Source organism: Haplochromis burtoni, unplaced genomic scaffold (assembly GCF_018398535.1).
Source record: "Haplochromis burtoni strain Fernald_Lab_line unplaced genomic scaffold, NCSU_Asbu1 Contig_25, whole genome shotgun sequence".
Classification (NCBI taxonomy): Eukaryota; Metazoa; Chordata; class Actinopteri; order Cichliformes; family Cichlidae; genus Haplochromis; species Haplochromis burtoni.
The window spans coordinates 3295416-3311906 of record NW_024582386.1 but is presented as its reverse complement, the minus strand read 5'-3'; the positions used below and the strand labels follow the sequence as shown (position 1 = coordinate 3311906).

The 16491-nt window shown below is 41.7% G+C and overlaps 1 protein-coding gene across 6 annotated transcripts in view; it reads right to left on the bottom strand.

The window, feature by feature from the left end:
* Nucleotides 1–266: 266 nt before the first annotated feature.
* The window catches only part of runx1t1 (RUNX1 partner transcriptional co-repressor 1), a 56164-nt gene continuing 39939 nt past the window's right edge, over nt 267–16491 (bottom strand). For 3 of the 6 annotated variants that reach the window (XM_042218932.1, XM_014332121.2, XM_014332124.2), the window contains 7 exons: nt 12642–12823; nt 9168–9430; nt 8486–8583; nt 8011–8206; nt 7176–7244; nt 4211–4443; nt 267–3391 (listed from right to left, as the gene is read on the bottom strand). In XM_042218932.1, coding sequence (XP_042074866.1) covers nt 3068–3391; nt 4211–4443; nt 7176–7244; nt 8011–8206; nt 8486–8583; nt 9168–9430; nt 12642–12823 — 1365 coding nt within the window. In that variant the 3' untranslated portion in view covers nt 267–3067. The remainder of the gene's footprint in view (nt 3392–4210; nt 4444–7175; nt 7245–8010; nt 8207–8485; nt 8584–9167; nt 9431–12641; nt 12824–16491) is intronic. The other 3 variants (XM_014332123.2, XM_014332122.2, XM_005917412.3) reach the window with 3 other exon arrangements.

The following is a 16491-nucleotide window of genomic DNA, read 5'->3' as shown; positions in this document are numbered from 1 at the left end:
TTGCAGCTGTATGAGCTTCGACTTTGGGTTTTATATTTTCCTGTTCTCTTGTGCCCATTTGGTTTCGACTAGACCAGTATCAGCGCCGTGACTGATGCTCTTATCGTGCTGTAAGAGGTAGAGTGAGACTTGTTTGCCACCGAGGAATTTGTAGCAAAACACACATAGAGGAGGGAAGAAAAAAAAAAAAAATAACAATAACGCTTCTCAAAGCATCATTGAATGATCGTGTTTCCTAACTTTTTTTTCTCTTTTTTTTCTTTTTAAACCCAGATTTTGCCCTGAAAATTATGAACACATACATTATTTGTTGTATACCTTTAAATACACTAGTGTTAAAACAGCTTGGCTGTTTCTTCACAGCTTCTGAGAAGTCGCTAGTAGGGTGTCAGACACCTTTTTGGATTGTTTAACCCTTTAAAGTCAAGAATGCAAGTGTATGTTGTAGTTAGACAAGGAGGGAGAGATGAGGAAGTACAGAGGGAGCAAACTGCCCCGAAACCTTTGTGGGCCTCCACTTGTTCCTTGAGGTCAGAATTTGTAACGCGCTTCTGTGTAGCACCAAGGTGTTTGGGGTGAGTGTCGGGGTAAGTGCTCTCGTACTGCGATTGAGAGGTTTGTCTGATTTACTCTAAAGGTTTTCGACAAAATTGCGATGGATTAACCCAAATGATATAAATAAATAAATACAGTACAATGGCGTTGGTGTGAAAGCCCAGTCTCACATTTACCTCTGCGAATCAAAAACTTAACTGCTTAAAGCTGAAATGGGCACTGAATCTGACAGTTGTGTAATGAAAAAATGTGTAAAAAAAAAAAAAGGAAAGAAATCTCGAGAATTGCTTCAAAAATGGTTTCAGAAGTTGCGTTTGTGTCACATTAGCTATTATTGCTGCAGTTAAAGTGTATCTCCGCTCTGCACGCTCATCGGGGTCAATTCACACCTTCTTATTCCACATGTGAGACGAGTGCTCGTGGTTTCCAGAATACGGTAAAGATAAATGAATCCTTTTTCTTTTTGTTCATGGAAATATGAACAAAAGCTGGAGAAACGAATGCCTGAATGTCTGAGTGGACAAACCTCTTTTCAAAAATCGTTTAAATCAGGATTTTGGTCCTTGGTGTCAGTCTTTGGCTGTTTTTGGTGTTTTTATGTTTAACTCTTGTGTTAATACTGCGTGTTACCTGGTGCTTTGCAGTGTTAAAGCTGTCAATCGGAGTCTACACCTCTGCATTTGGAAAGTTAGTTTGTTAGAATATTTTTTTTTTGTATTGTTTTTTAAAAATTATTATTATAATTTTTTTGGTTGTTTTTTCAGTTTTTTCTAAAAAATAACAAATATTTAACAAACGTTCAGTAATGTGCATGCACTGTTGTAACTATTTAAACAACAACAACGAAAAAAAAAAACGAAAGGCCGCCCCTCCTAACAACCAAAAGAAAAAAAAACAAAACTGAAAAAAAGAGAAAAAGAAAAACGGAATGGGTTTGGTGGTTTACGTTTTTCCATCTCCTCCCATCCAGAGAAAGTGAGAATAGAAGATGCTAATACTACATACAAAATGACTTGATGAGTTATGGCTCTATACCGACAACACAAGTATGCTGAAAAGAAGCATGCCGAGATAACCTCTGTGACAGTGCAAATACATTTATGTATGTCCCTTTTACAAAACATTTAGGTTAGCATTCCGCGCAACATGCTAGTTCTCAGAAAAGATCTGGGTCGGACTCAAGTAGCAGCTCTGAGATATAGCTTGTGTCTTTTCTTGAGGACGTAGGGAAGGAAAACTTATAGAACTACAAGGAATCTACCACTTATACACAGAATAGAAAAGAAGCAGCTTGGGGAAGAAAAAAAAGAAAAGATAACACTTCTTTTTTTTTTTTTTATCTCTTTTTGCACCAGCTAGAGAGAAAGAGTTATGAAGGACTTAGAGTTGTGACTGGTTGAAGTACTATGCATTGTCACAATTGTCCAACACATATACAATAAATAACCATTGGTGACACCACAGGACAGAAGTCTTAAACACCATGACATCTACAGAAAACGAGTAAGAATGTGAAGAAAGATGAAAAATGTTGTCAGAGTCGAGATAGGAGGGGAGGTTGTCTGGGGCGAGTCTATGTTTTCCGAGCCTGCTGTCGAGGTCATTTGACAGTCTTGCCAGTGGGTTGATGACTTCACTTCCTGTTTGAGAGCGTCTGTGACCCACCAAGCGATCGAGTTGTATTTGGTCCGTCCTCCAAGTGTGCAAGGTTTTTGTATCTTATCCAAGAATTCTTCCTTTTACATCAGAGAAATGGATTTGTATTTCCCAGACCACTGACCTGGATATTATTACAAGTGAGAGGGAAATAACATCAGTTGAACAGCTGGCAATCTGCTGCACATCTGCCCGTTTCGTGGCGGTCTGTGGGCTGGAGATTCAGTCCATCCCCTCTCCCCTCTCCAGGCAGCGAACATGCTTATTCATCCTTTTGTGTGTCTTTCAGGATTTTTAAATCTAATATCTCTCTTATCCCAAAGTTTTCTCTGAGACAGTTACATTCCCCGTGATATGCTGTTTGATAAATGTCTGAGGTTGACTAGTCTCGTGTACAGGAAGGAAATAACCACTGACTCCAGGATGAAAAATAAAAACGTTTGAAAAGGGCAGGTCAGATATACTTGTCTTGAGTTCACGGCTATCTCTGATCAGTCTCTTCATATTTACAGGGGAAAATAAGATAAGCTACAATGACGACAACTTTAACAACAACAGGTACAAGGACAAACAGTCAACAAGAATAGCAAGTGTAACAGTAAAAGAATGTCAACTTTTAAATTCATTCATTCAAAACAAAGAATATCTTTGTGTTTCTTTAAAGTCATGGCAAGTCAATATGACCTGATTATGGACTTCCTCCTTCTATGACTACGCTGCAAGATAGAAGTATTGCCGTCTCATTCTAGTATCTAAGCATCTTTGTAGGGCAATGTAGACAGCCACGGTAGTTGTCGGGTTGTGGGCTGGCTGTTACACCTGGGAAGCCTTTGCCTCCTACCTCTGTGTGAGTTTCTTAGCGTGGTGTGCCATCAAGGGCAGAGGAGGACGGGGTGCTAGGGGTGGATGAGCGAGGGGTGGCAGCAGGGGGGGTAGCAGCCGGACTCCCGGTCCCGCTGCTTGGGGTGCAAGCGGAGGAGCTGATGGGAGCGGGGGTCTCTGAACCCGGAACCCCTCCCTGCTGCTGGCTGGCCTGCTGCTGCTGCTGAGCCTGCAGGGTCTGACCGCACACGTGGTGATGCTTCTCCCAGTCTTTATGCTGGCAGAAGGAGCCGCAGTAACGTGCCGTGTTGCAGCCGCTGCATGTCTCACTGGCCTTGCGTCCGCAGTTCCAGCAGCTCTGACGGACAGAAAGAGACAAAGTCAAATAACCCCAAAAAGTAGCAGTCAGACAAAAAGCAATTTGTAATGGTTTAATGCTCTTTTCACATGAAAATCTAATCACACATTGTGACCAAAAGTAAAGAAAATTCCACATTAAACTGGGAACTAGCAAATACAACGTGAAGATTAGCAGCAGAAAGTGGTACACCACACAGGATACCATGAAAGAAGCCTCTACTTCTATGCTTGGCGCTTAAGCCTGACCCAAACCACAGACAGATAAAAAAAAATCTCTTGTTACACTTAGGGCCACTTATATATCTTGGAAACCGCAAGGAGAGCATGTCAGGGCGCCTGCATAGCCAGAGGAAAGAGGAGAACAAAGTTATAAACAACCTCTGAAAGTTCTCTCTCTGGGGCGCTTCTCTGTTACAAACATCGCTCCTGCAATTAATGTCAGATGAACGGCAGAGTTCCCTCTCAGTTAAATGATTAAACTTTCAGGTCTCTAATGGAGATTACCAAATGCTTTTACTTATTTCCTCTCAGCTCAAATGGTAGCACCCTTCCAAGCACTGTAAAGTAGTTACTCGGGGGTAATAGGTGCTTGATTATCCTTGCCTTACTTCATTTTGCTCTTCCATATGCACTAACACATAAGGGGTGGATAATCAGGTTTTACAAAAATGTGCACTATGTAATATTTTTTCTAAAATAGTAATAAAAAACCCACAGCATCTGTATAATCCACCACAGCTTGCATCAAAAGCCAGACACAAAAAGACGATAATGACACTGATGATGAAAGACTGAGAATGTGTACATTCGCTTCTACCTCGCTGGAATCCTCCTGCTGGTTGATTATGGAGAGCGCCTCTTCGGCTGCCTGGCGCTTGGCTTCGGCCACTGTTCGCTCCATCTTGGCCCGCTCGCTGCTGATCATTTCGTGAGCCTTGCGCTCGGCCTCTGACACGGCTTTCTGCAGCTCTGACATGGCCTGCCGCTTCACCTCATTCACAGCCTCTTCTGGAAAGAGTGTGGAGACAGAGGAAGTCAAGCCTCCCGTACCTGCAATGTAGCGCGTGCATTTTCACTGGACTGTATTTTCAGTACGAGTACACCATCGCTTTTTAAACAGGAATAACATACTCGCTGCTGCTGATTCCAAATTGCTATATGCCATTCTAAACAACCCTTTAGCATATTCACAGTCTCATTGTGCTTGTTTGTGTCTCTGTCAGGTTTTCGTTCTGCTCTCCAGTCGTTCATCCCATCTACTTCAGGAGAGAGCAGTGCTGAGTTTGAAGTTGCGTGGATGAGCAGTTTTCATATTCTGGCTAGAAGCTTTTTTTTTCCTGTTATGCTTTCAGTCAGATGCTCAGCTTCTGAGGCAGCAAGACAGGCAACTGCAAGAGACCCATAAGGGCTGACTCCACAGCAATATCTCAAAATGTGGCAACAGCAGAGACTGCAACTCACTCCCACTTTAACAACCAATGGGAGTCTGCAAAACATCTCGGTAGAAAACCTCTCTTGCGCTCTCTCCTAGCTAAAGCGCGTTCAATGAGCTGCAGGCTGAGCTCGTCTTGATGTGTGTTTAGGTCCGCAGCGCGTGCTAAACTCAACTGCACACAAATGTTTTCGCTACTCAGCTCTCCTGCTGTCTGTATTTATTTATGGGAATATCAAACCAAGCAACAAATTACAACAAAAAAAATATATTTCTCCTACTACAGATGAATTCAATTACTCCATCAGTCCAAACATGCATGTTTTAAATGCACACTATGTCTAAACTTGCATCACTGTTTTAACACATCTAGAAGATGCAAACTAGAAAACAAAAATCTGCAATGGATTATTTCACACGGCAAAGAAAACTACTTTAACTATTCATGTTTATTTTATATTTCAAGGCCAACTTTCAGCTTAGAATATTTAATATTAGTATTTTATCATTTATTTAATATCTGACAAGATTTAAGAGCACATCAAGTCTAAATGTTGTAGGCTGACAGGATAACGGGGACACTCGTCAGCTGATTTAATTAAACTATTACGATTTCGTTCAAACACTGATTAATTTCTTTTTAAGAACCTTTTAAATGTCTAAATAGGCATATTTACATCAGTGTGTGACATATTAATGTAAAGTTCAATGTTCCTGGAAGATCTTGATCTTATATATTTTAATTTGGAAACGAATATCCCGAGGATATTCTCACGAGAACACGAGCTGATTAATCGCAGGTAATCACTCACAAAACGTGCTTTTCAGCCAGAGCAATATGTTATTTTATCCTTGTTTTGAGGAATGAATAACCTTCCGCGTGGGTGTTAAGCGGTGGAATTCCTACAGAACGTCAAAGCAAAAGGAGGGCTTTTTTGTTTGCTCCCATCAAGCCTGTAACTTGACTAATTGTGTATGCAAATCATGCAATTTATATTTAAATTATGCATTTCCATTGTGATCCCAGAGGCCCATGTGGTGAGGGGAAGTGGGAAACCGGTAGGACACCGTGCAAGGTGCTTGAATATTTATCACCAACTGTAAACATTTTGCCCATTTCAAACAGATGTATTCGCCGCTGCACTCCATTGTGTTAAAAATCCTATTTTGCAATCCTCCCCGGGTCACATTTAAATCAGTCTCTCCTAAGCCAGAATATGAATGAAATGGATAACGGAAAATACTGAGGATAAGGCAAATAGAGTGAAAAGTAAGAGGCCCCTTTTATCCGACAGACAAAAGATAAAATACAGCTTTATGCCTGACAAATATGCTTCACTTTCTTAGTACATATTACACCGGCGTTAAAAATGTAAAATCTGTTTTCGATATCAGACCGACTGCATGCTTTTATAAAGACAGAAACATTTTCTCTCCACTGTGATTGAGGCGAGTTTTTAAACCAGGGTGCTTTTGTCTTTAACCTACTATGCTGCTTGCAGTCATGGAAATTGCCCCGGTGCCTTGTGATATATGCCTTGTGCATGGAATTGTGATTACACACCAAATGCCTTAGATGGAAGATCGATCAAAGCTGGTGAGGGGAAAGAGAGTACTGGAGAGGAGGCAGAGTCCCGATGGTGATACTCAATTCAATTTAAATGCATATTACTTGTTCTGAGTATCTCACACATCATGCTTGGTCAAGCAAGGGGACAATTTCTTTTCTCCAGGGGGTTTAAAACGCAGATATACTGTATCACTGGTGGAGAATACAAAACCTCAAAGAGTGAACCCTCAGGTTTTCAGAGTGATAAAAGTGACACAATGCTGTTTGTATAAGCTATAAAAAATGAATGCAAGTGCTGATTTTACTCGGGTTATTAAAACATTAAGGAGTTTCTAAACTGTTAAGTAGGATAGCTGCAGTGTCTCTCATTAAGGGGATAAAAAAAGTGCCAAAAGCAAATTGAAACCAAATCTTGCCACTTTTGACAGGAGACCACTGGGCCAGCTGTAAAAGCTCCTTATGTCCCTTATTTGACTGCAATAAAATCCTTGTAAGGCCTGACATCATATTCTGAGTGTGCAGTGTGTAGTGATGAAACTTCCTACAGAATCAGATATAGATAACCTGACTTTAATGCAAATCTAGCAAGGTTTTGTGTTGCAGACAATAGACTACACTGGGATGAAAAGGGGAGAGAGCAGGTTTAAAGGAGCCTTTCTCGTTCATCTACCTAAACATGGCCTCGAGTTCCATAAAGCATAAAGCCTTCAGACAGATTAGGGGAAAAATAGAGGAACTGTGTTTACGTGCACTGATCAGAGGCATGGGAGTGCTGCTCACCAGCTTTTTTCCAGATCTCTTCAGGGACGTAGCCAGAGACAGGCCGGTGCAGGAGCTCCCGGTGAATTTCTGGAAAGACACAAACATACAGACATGGTAGCCAGAGATCCATCAATGGCATAGTACACAAAACTGTGAAATATTTAACATTTTGGCTTTTTTTCTATGTTCCAAAGGACTTTTTGAGACCAGTGCAATGAAACTGACTTATTATCAGCCAGTGTACACATATTTAATGTAAAAATAGGGGGCCTAGATTTGAACTCTGGGGGACTCCACACTCAATATTATTAATTCATAAAATACAACAAAGATCTTACAGCTAATAATAATTAATTTTGAACTCATTTTAGATTTGAGCTTCTTTAATAGTGGTTTAAAAACTTCCGAGCCTTAAGCCTCGGATATATTCCATTGCAGACAGGGACAGCTGGAGACCCAACAGTCACTTCTGTTTTACTTCTTTGAAGTCTCCTGGCTGGGCACATGCCTAGTTGGCATATTGTCATATAAATTCTCCACAGATAAGTCTGTGTGGTCACAAAAACAGGCAGGCACATGGAGGTCTGCACAAACCCTCTCAGAAGGTTGCAGAGTATAATCCTTGCTTTAAGAGACCTACAGTAACAGACTGCAAGGTAATGCACATCAGCTGACACCTTTAGAGTCTGTATTTAATATAGATACCTTTAAAGAACAATTAAAGTTGCACAGATTACACCGAAAAACTGAAAATCAGTAGTCTTAAAAGATGAACAACAAGCTTAAAACCGGCAGACATGCATATTAATTATAATTTAACAATAATACTTCTAGCATGTAAGTGAATCCATACCTGAAGTTGTGTTTTCTTGTGCTGCAGGGCTCTGCTGCCTTGACTGCCCGCTAACAGCGCCTTTCTTCTGCTCCTCGGCATCGCTGTATCGTCGGATCCAGTAGTTGAGCTCCTCACGGTCAGCCTCCTGGCACCGCCGCAGTACCGTCAGTGAGCGCCTTGTTTTTTCCACCATGTCCATGATGCAGTTGAGCAGCTGGAGGTGACAGGGAGCAGACACAGCGCTGAGTTTACACATAGACAGGATGAATGGGCTGATTTAAATTCAAAGAAGGTGTCTTTGTCAATGGTAGGGTTCTTCACATACATGTAATTTCAAACATCGTTTTGACTGAGCTCATAAAGAAACTTAAAAGCATCCAAACTTTAATAAAGACTCGCCACAAGATCTGCTAGATAACAATTTCATACGAACTGATACTCAGAAAACTTACAAAGACAAAACTGTAGAGTATAGTAATAAAATTGTTATTACTTTTCTTACATGGTCAAGGTGCTTCCACTCCTCAGCCCATTCTCTGTCTGTCAGCCTGTGGTCAATCACTTCCTCCTGCCTGGTGCCTGCATGCATACCTGCAAGAATGAAAGATAGACAAATAGATGGACAGATAAACAAACAGCAACTCAGCATGACACAATCAATTACTCCATCAAGCCCTTGCTCCCCTTTTCATTTGAATTCAGTTTGGCACTCTTTCTCTATTCATTTCTTTTCCCTGCTCCCACACTTTCCCTTTTCTCTGCTATCTCCATATCGCTCTCCCACCCCGAGGGCAGGACTCAGATGACTGAGTTTCTCCTCCAGTAAACATCCATCACAAGGTGAGACATGCTAAATGTGTCTCCTATTTTTAAAATAGAGCCCAAGTCATTATCACAGCTTCATCAAGGCCAGCTTTATGCAAAAAGAAAAAAGGATCTAATATGATGATCTCACATCTAAATGTGCGTCTGCGGAGTGTTAATGTATCTCACTTTTTATGACGTCTGTGGCTTCTGAGTCTCACTGATTATAATGATAATCTGATTGATTATTTTAATAGTTATTCATCTCAGTGGACTATAAAGATATGAGAAACCGGTGAAATGTATGTAAAGTGATCTTGTGCTCTGAGATATACAGTCGTGTACACAAATGTAATCCTCAGTATCCTCACCAATGGGCCTTGCTCTCTCCCGGATCTCTCGATGATTAGACGCCGGGTGTCTGTAGGTGTCACGGTAGTGATGGGCAATGGCCATGTCGTCTAGCCTGTAGTGCTGTGGAGGGAGTGGGCCTGGGTGAGGCAGACCATTGGGTTGGTAGGAGAGTCCATTGGATGGGCTGAAACGCTGGGCAGGACTTATAGTGCAGGGCCGTTTGCTGGGGTGAACGTCCGGATGCAGAGCGCTGTCTCGTTCAAAGCCGTTCTCTTTGGTTCTGAGTGGAGACGCAGACAAATGAGTAATGTGGCTGTCGTTGTTGCTTAGACTCTTTCAAACAGTGACGTGGGATAATTTCCTTATTTAATAAGGTCGTAATTTTTTTCTTAGTTTCTTTCTTTTTTTAAGTACCGGCAGCATTTTTCACTTGTTTTAATATTTTAGACAGAATACAGGGCCAAAGCTGGCATAAATCTTTGCCGTTATTACCAAGCTCGAACAATTTCTAGTGACAGCTCTGCAGATAACAAAAGGCTTCCTGAGGTGCATTGGATTGGGAAAAAAGGAAATAAAAGAGAGGAGAGCGGACGACACAGGAACAAATCAGTGTGATATTTACATCACACCTATTTTGTAAAAATAAGTGATACAAAATGTGTTTGTTACAGTTATTTCATACAAGAGCCAGACCTGAAGCATATCAGTACAACAACTGGTCCGCCCCCTTGTGCTGTTGGAAATATTTGAGTCCAACCTACCAGACAAAGCACTTGCAATGAAAGGCTACTTTTCCTGGATTCCTTTTGGAATTTTTTTATTGAAAACATGTCTATTCACAGACACACACACACACAAATAAGCCTGAATGTGTGTGCTCGCATGCTTGCATACATACTCACACAAGTAGTTTTCAGGGGATCAGGTGGATTTTTGTTAGCCTGCTTCCAAAGATTAATGTGGCCAGGTGTGTTATTGTGTGAGCACGCTCTCACACGTGTGCTCTGTATGCCTTTGTGTGTGTGTTCTCACTTTTGTCACTTCACAGTTACAACTTGCCAACCTCCCCCGCTATCTGCAGTCCACCAGTTTCCTCTCTCTCTCTCTCTCTGTCTGCCTCTCTCCTCTCCGTTCCCACCTCCCTCTCTCTCTCTCTCCGATGAACAGATTGAACTTCTTAATGAGCTGTTTTTATGGGCTCCTAATGCTCATCCACAGCTCTCCATATGCTCTTTCCCTTGCATCCGTCCATCTCTCCGTCTCCCTCGACTCATCCATCCACCTCCACCCCCCACTCTTTTCTGCCCAGCCTTGCTACTGCAACAATATTTATATCTACAGGCACTAAAGTATACGCCTGTGAACACATTTACAGTCACCTGTGCAATACCCCGGTGTGCACGCCCTGTTAAACGATACACACGTGGTAATTTGCGCGCTTATTTTTGAATACAGTTAAAATTTTCTTTACGGTGATGCGATTAAAAGGCACCAATTTATATTTTTAATATGTTTATTTAACTTTAAATATGAAACAATGCAGGAATATTATTTACTGACTAGATTTCTTTTGGAAGGAAGAAATAGCCTGTTGTGTATGATTATGCTGTATGCCACAGATGGAATTAATATTCTGGAAATGCACTAAAATGTAATGTGCACAGAGGCATTGCTATTAGAGTACGATCATCAGTAATACTGTACTCTCAGACGATATTTAAATACTGGCTTTTTGAGCATACACAGTATCTAAGGCTATACTCTAATTTTCCTGGTCTGTTTTCTGCAGGCGATGGTATTAATCAGAATGCATTGATAGTGCATTGTTGTCTGTAATTAAGAATTCTCATTCAAATTCCAATATTCTGACACAGGCTCCAATAAGTGCAGAGCAGGGTAAGCAGAAACCAGAGGTGCTTAGCCAGCCATATTGGTGCTGGAGCCTCATCTGTATGTGTTATCAGCCCATCTCCCTAGGCACACACACGCTCACGCAGAGACACACACACACACACACATACACCACACGCACGTACACACAAAGCACGCTCACACGTTCACACTGGATCCAGAATCGTGCACAAACACAGACACACACATTCACACAAAGACTGCATTTTCACACTGAATACAGATGCCTACTCCCCCCCCCCACCTTCCGCATATTCCCTCTCACATTTATACGCGCACCTTTTCTACTAAGCTCACTCCCCTATGCACCAGACGCCCTGCAAATGTGCAGGTATTACAGAAAAAGTCTGCATAGCCGAGTGTTTGGGGAAAAGAGAGGTGAGAATTATTAATATCACATTCAGCATTTTTGTCCCTCAGCAAATATAAAATGTACATTTCCGTCTCCCCTGCCTGTATTAAAAATTCTGACCCCCGGGGATTTTATTTCACAAAACAATACATACATTGTAGTCTGCAGCTCCCACATCAGATATATGTTCACAAACTCCAGTGCAAAAAAAACCCAGTTCTGTATGGGTCTGTGCATGTCTAATAGACTTTGCTGCAGGCTTGTTAGCCTCTGTTATTCTGATTAGAGAAGAGTGTAAAGCCAAACTCTAGATTTATAGTCTGATCTTATGGTTTGTTCATATCGCAGCTCTATCACCTCAAATTTGTTTTACTGGGGCAGCAAATGAGCTACATTCTTGAACATGCACTTACACACACCATTGGTCTGGATAGATTTTTTCTGTGCCAGACAGAGTGGAAGATAGCTTTTTTCCCCCTTTTTTTACGGCGCTGTGTGTTTCTGGATGGAACGTCTCAGTGCTTGTCCATTAGAGCAAGGAACATTGAGTCATTACCAAAGTCCGTGACAGCAAACGGATGTAATGATTTGGCTGGGGTGGGGGGAGTTGAAGTGATGTGGAGACTCGTACAAACACAGGCACACACTTTGTACTTACACACCCGAGCAAGCGTGGAAATAACTTTATAAGTTTGGAATCAAAAACACACAAATCGGAGGGCTTCATACACATTCAGTGACACATCTATTCATGCTTTTCATTACGGCACAGCTGTCTTCCGTCTTTTTTCCCTGCGTATGTGTGCCTGGGTGTAGCCAGGTCTACTTTTCCCATCTCATGTTCTCCTCAGTTCTGGCCCATTAAGAGCAGAAGCCAGGAGCTGAGCTGTCCAACGGAGCACATCATGAGACCCGGTGGCGCACTGGCAGACGCTTCCCGTACATACATTTGCACATGACACTATTGCCTTGCGTTAGCTCAGCTTGTGTCTGTGGAGTAATGCAGGGGCGCATGGGGATGCAGGCATCCTCAAAGGGATTTATGCATGAGCTCAAACAATAGAGGGTAAAAAAAAGTTTCATCCCAGGAGCTGGTAAATGTATAAGCTCTACCCACAAATTCCAGCTATCCTCTAAGAATTCCAACCCAAATCAAGATTTATTAAACACTTAAAATGATGAAATAGTAATATTTGAGAGTGATGTTCTGGTTTTATGAGTCACCCACCTGTCTGGTGTCCTCCTTTTGCCGTTCTCATTCACATCCAGCAAGAGCTCTGAGGAGTCTACTGGGGAGGTGGTGCTGGTGTCCAGGAGTAGCTGCTCATGCTGGGCCAGGTACTGAGCCGGGTTCTGCTTGGCCAGCCTGGCACAGTGCAGCAGCTCCCTCTGAAGGAGCGGCAGGTTGGCCTGCGGGAGGAAACAACACTTGATTATTACGGGAAATTCACAAGAATGCTGATGACTGTTTCCTGAGAGCTCAAAGGAGGTACAAGAATGTGAGGAATGCGTGCCTTTCAGCCTCACAACATTTATAAAGACATTTTCAGGTAAGTCTCCTTTGGTGAACAATCATTCAGACTGTGAGCTGGTTACTGTTTACTAAAACTTCTTATCTCTGAAACACAATATTGAAACTTTGGAGGTGCAAAAAGTGATAAAAATGTACTAAAAGTAATAAAAGTGGCACTTATGACTTACAGAAACACTATGCTCTGCTCTGAGTGCTTTACGTTGTAACAAAGGTAAATGTAATCATATTAATGCTCAGGAAATGTAGACAACACACAGTCCTACCACCCGACATGTTATACCATCCCACACAAAGAACTGAATCACACATAAAAGCCAATGTCTTATAAGATTTTTATTCCAAATACCACTTTATTGTAAGAAGAGATCCATTTCTCCCATACAATCTCACCCCTCTTTGCTCATTATTCCTGAACCACCGCAGCTTTCTGAGACCCAGAGTGCATTAGCGGCCGTAAAGTCTCTCTGTGGCATAAAATTTGAAAAAACACAGCAGCTATTTTCAAACTCTTTGGCATACTGTAACAAGGGGGTCTACTTTCTTGTGTGGAGTTACGGGGCCATGCAGGTATGCGAACATCGACTTCAAAGACATCTGATGGCGTGCATTATGAGGCAAGAAGATGAAAGTGTTGCGTCAAGCAGGCTTAGAATGAGAGTGGGGGCTATTTTGGCGAGGCACATCACAAGAGCCTTTGGAGAGGCCATCTTTGCAAGTTTTAGGTCCGTTAATCTTTGCTTTGTCCTCACTATCATAATCTCTCTCGCAAGTCTCCTGCTTCTTTTGTGGTTCCTTTCCTTTTTGTTTTTTTTTGTTGTAATCTTCCTCACAGTCTTCACTCCTTTGTTCTTCTGTTTCCTGCAGCTGCACACAGAAGTAACACTACCTGAACTGGGCCATGTTTTGTTTAGTAGTATTAATGTTGTAATCACATGAAAATCTCTCTCTAGTAATTGGCTGCAGTAAGAGAAATGCCAGCCGCTGGCCTTCGCTTTACCTGCCCGAGTTAATGGTCCGTTAATAGTTTATGATCATAATTACCCTCTGGAAAAAGGAAAAAAAAAAGAGAGAGAGCATAAAATAAATTGCTTTGACCCTGGTGAACTCATCTTATATTAATTAGAGGTCATCCTAATTGCCAGAGGAGATGTGGGATACATTAACAAAAAGACTGAGTCAAGAAATGCAGACCACTGAAGAGACTGGATCATTTTTCATATGATAAAGTGCGGCGATTTGCTTCCGCATACTTATGTTAACCAACATCTGCACTTGTACCAAAAAAAGGGGGGGAAAAAAGGCACATTTCAAGTAATGTTCAGCAGCCACAGCTAAATTCTACTTGGGGTGATTTATTGTTCAAATACTGCTTTTGTCATTTTGTCAAACGGTGCCAAAAAACAATTCAGAATATGCCACATTTAGGATGTGCTGCACTTCATCAACTTTCTGTTCTCTCTGTATAATTTGCAGTTGGAAGAGAAAGGTGACTTAGTTTTTTGCATGTCTATTTTGCCCTATTTCAATTATTTCCTATCGCAACAGACTCTCTCCTTCTCCTTCGCTCTCACACACACACACACACACACACACACACACACACACACAGCTGTATGTGTTTATTCCCCCGTCTCGCAGCACTACTCACACTTGAATCTGACGCAAGAAAAACTAAAAGAACAAAGAGCGCACTTTAAAAAATGGCACAACTTTAAGTGGAAGGCTGAGACGCATTCATATCTTTTAAGAATCGTGTGGCCCGCATCTCGCCAGCACATCACGTCACAGCCATTGTGTGGTTTATGATTGCCTCCTTCCAGTAAAGAATCCCAACCAATTTGCGGTTTAGCATTAAGAGAAAAGGAAAAAAGAGTTGAGTGAATTCGAGAGGGGGTGGGTAGTTGGTGGGATTGACTCGGTATAACATTAGCGTAATGAAAAACCTTGAGCCCTGACATGCATTGTTGCAGCTGTGCTTCGACGCACCTATAAAAGCTCCCCCACACCTCCAGTTGCTCTCTGCTACCATATGGTAGCTGGCATTAAAGGCCCCGCAGTGGGAAGACACTAAAATTAGACTGGGGAGAAAGAGAGGGGCTGAGAAGGAGCGATGGAGGAAAAAAAAAAAGAGAGTTGCATCTTTGATTCCGCAGCCATCCCAGTGATACAATAACCATCTGGCGAGGAGAGGAAAAGGGAAGGAGGGACTGGAGGATAGATGGATAGAGAACAGTAGATAAACAGAGAAACGAAAGGGATAAGGACAGAAGGAGGCAGAGGGAGAAAAAAAATCTTTCACAAGAAGCGAAAGAAAATGAAGAAAACTTAAGGGCAAGGGAGTGATGTAGGAAAGAGAGGGGGTGGATACAAAGCTCCTGTTTGTATCGTTAACAAAGAGTAATGGCAGTTCTAGTGGGACCAATTTCTGCTGCCCATAACCACGCTGACCCTTGGTGGATAACATAAACTTGTGAATGTCAGTTGACACATGCACACATCTGCAAATGCAGATGTGAGTGCACCATGTAAAGTGAGAGGATATTGTGTTGGGAAAAGATGCCGCCTGTGTTTTCAAAAGTAACATTTACCCATCTGTCACTCAGAATCTCTATTAATTCAAGTTTTTTTTCTTTTTTTAGATAATTCTAACCTTTATAAGGCAGAATCTGTAGAGAAATTTCCAGATTTTTGGTACTGCAACCTATGGTCTGATGATGATTTAGTTTTTTATTTGCTTTTTAAAAAAAAAACTGAATAGAAAAACCTGATTTGCATTCATAAACAATGCCCAGACGGGAAGTTTTGATCCGGATATCCGCTGGCTACATTGGAAGCACTGAAATATTCACCATTGTCCCCAGAGATTAGTCATGAGACAATAGCGGATGGGTTCCCAGATTGCTCAGTTACAAATAGCAGAGAGTCCATAAAAAGTGAAGAAAGACTGATGCAAATCAAGAAGAAGACTGGAGAAGAAAACAGGAAAAAAATGGAGCTTTTTACCTTTACAGAGGTGTGCAAAAGAACAAAAAATGAGTGATGCGTTAAATATTACGCCCGTCGCTGCTCTCCATCTTTCAGTAGCTCACTGATATTGATCTCCACTTCACCTGGACCCATTTCATGGTCTAACCTTCTGCTGCTCAGTATAAACCTCAGTCTCATTTGTCATCCGTGACTATCATAACAAATCACGCTACTGTCCCCAGTCTCAGCCCCTAGTTTAGCCTTCAGAATATGCACCAAAAAGCACTACATGCACCTATCTCACACAAACCACACATTAAATAAACATTATTCCCTTTGTGGATACAAATAGAAATAATTTCATCTCCTTCACTTTTATCTTCCACAGTGTGATAGATATGAGAGATATGCTGTTGTGACTGAGGGAAGGGCACAGATGCTTAAGAAAGTGTTCTTTCCTCTAGTAACATACCATGTTAATGGTTGAAATGCAGCTTAGTGGGAATAAGGGAAATAATGACAAAAACAAGCCAAAGACCAATATGAAGATAAGGAGGACATAAACAGATACGTTGTC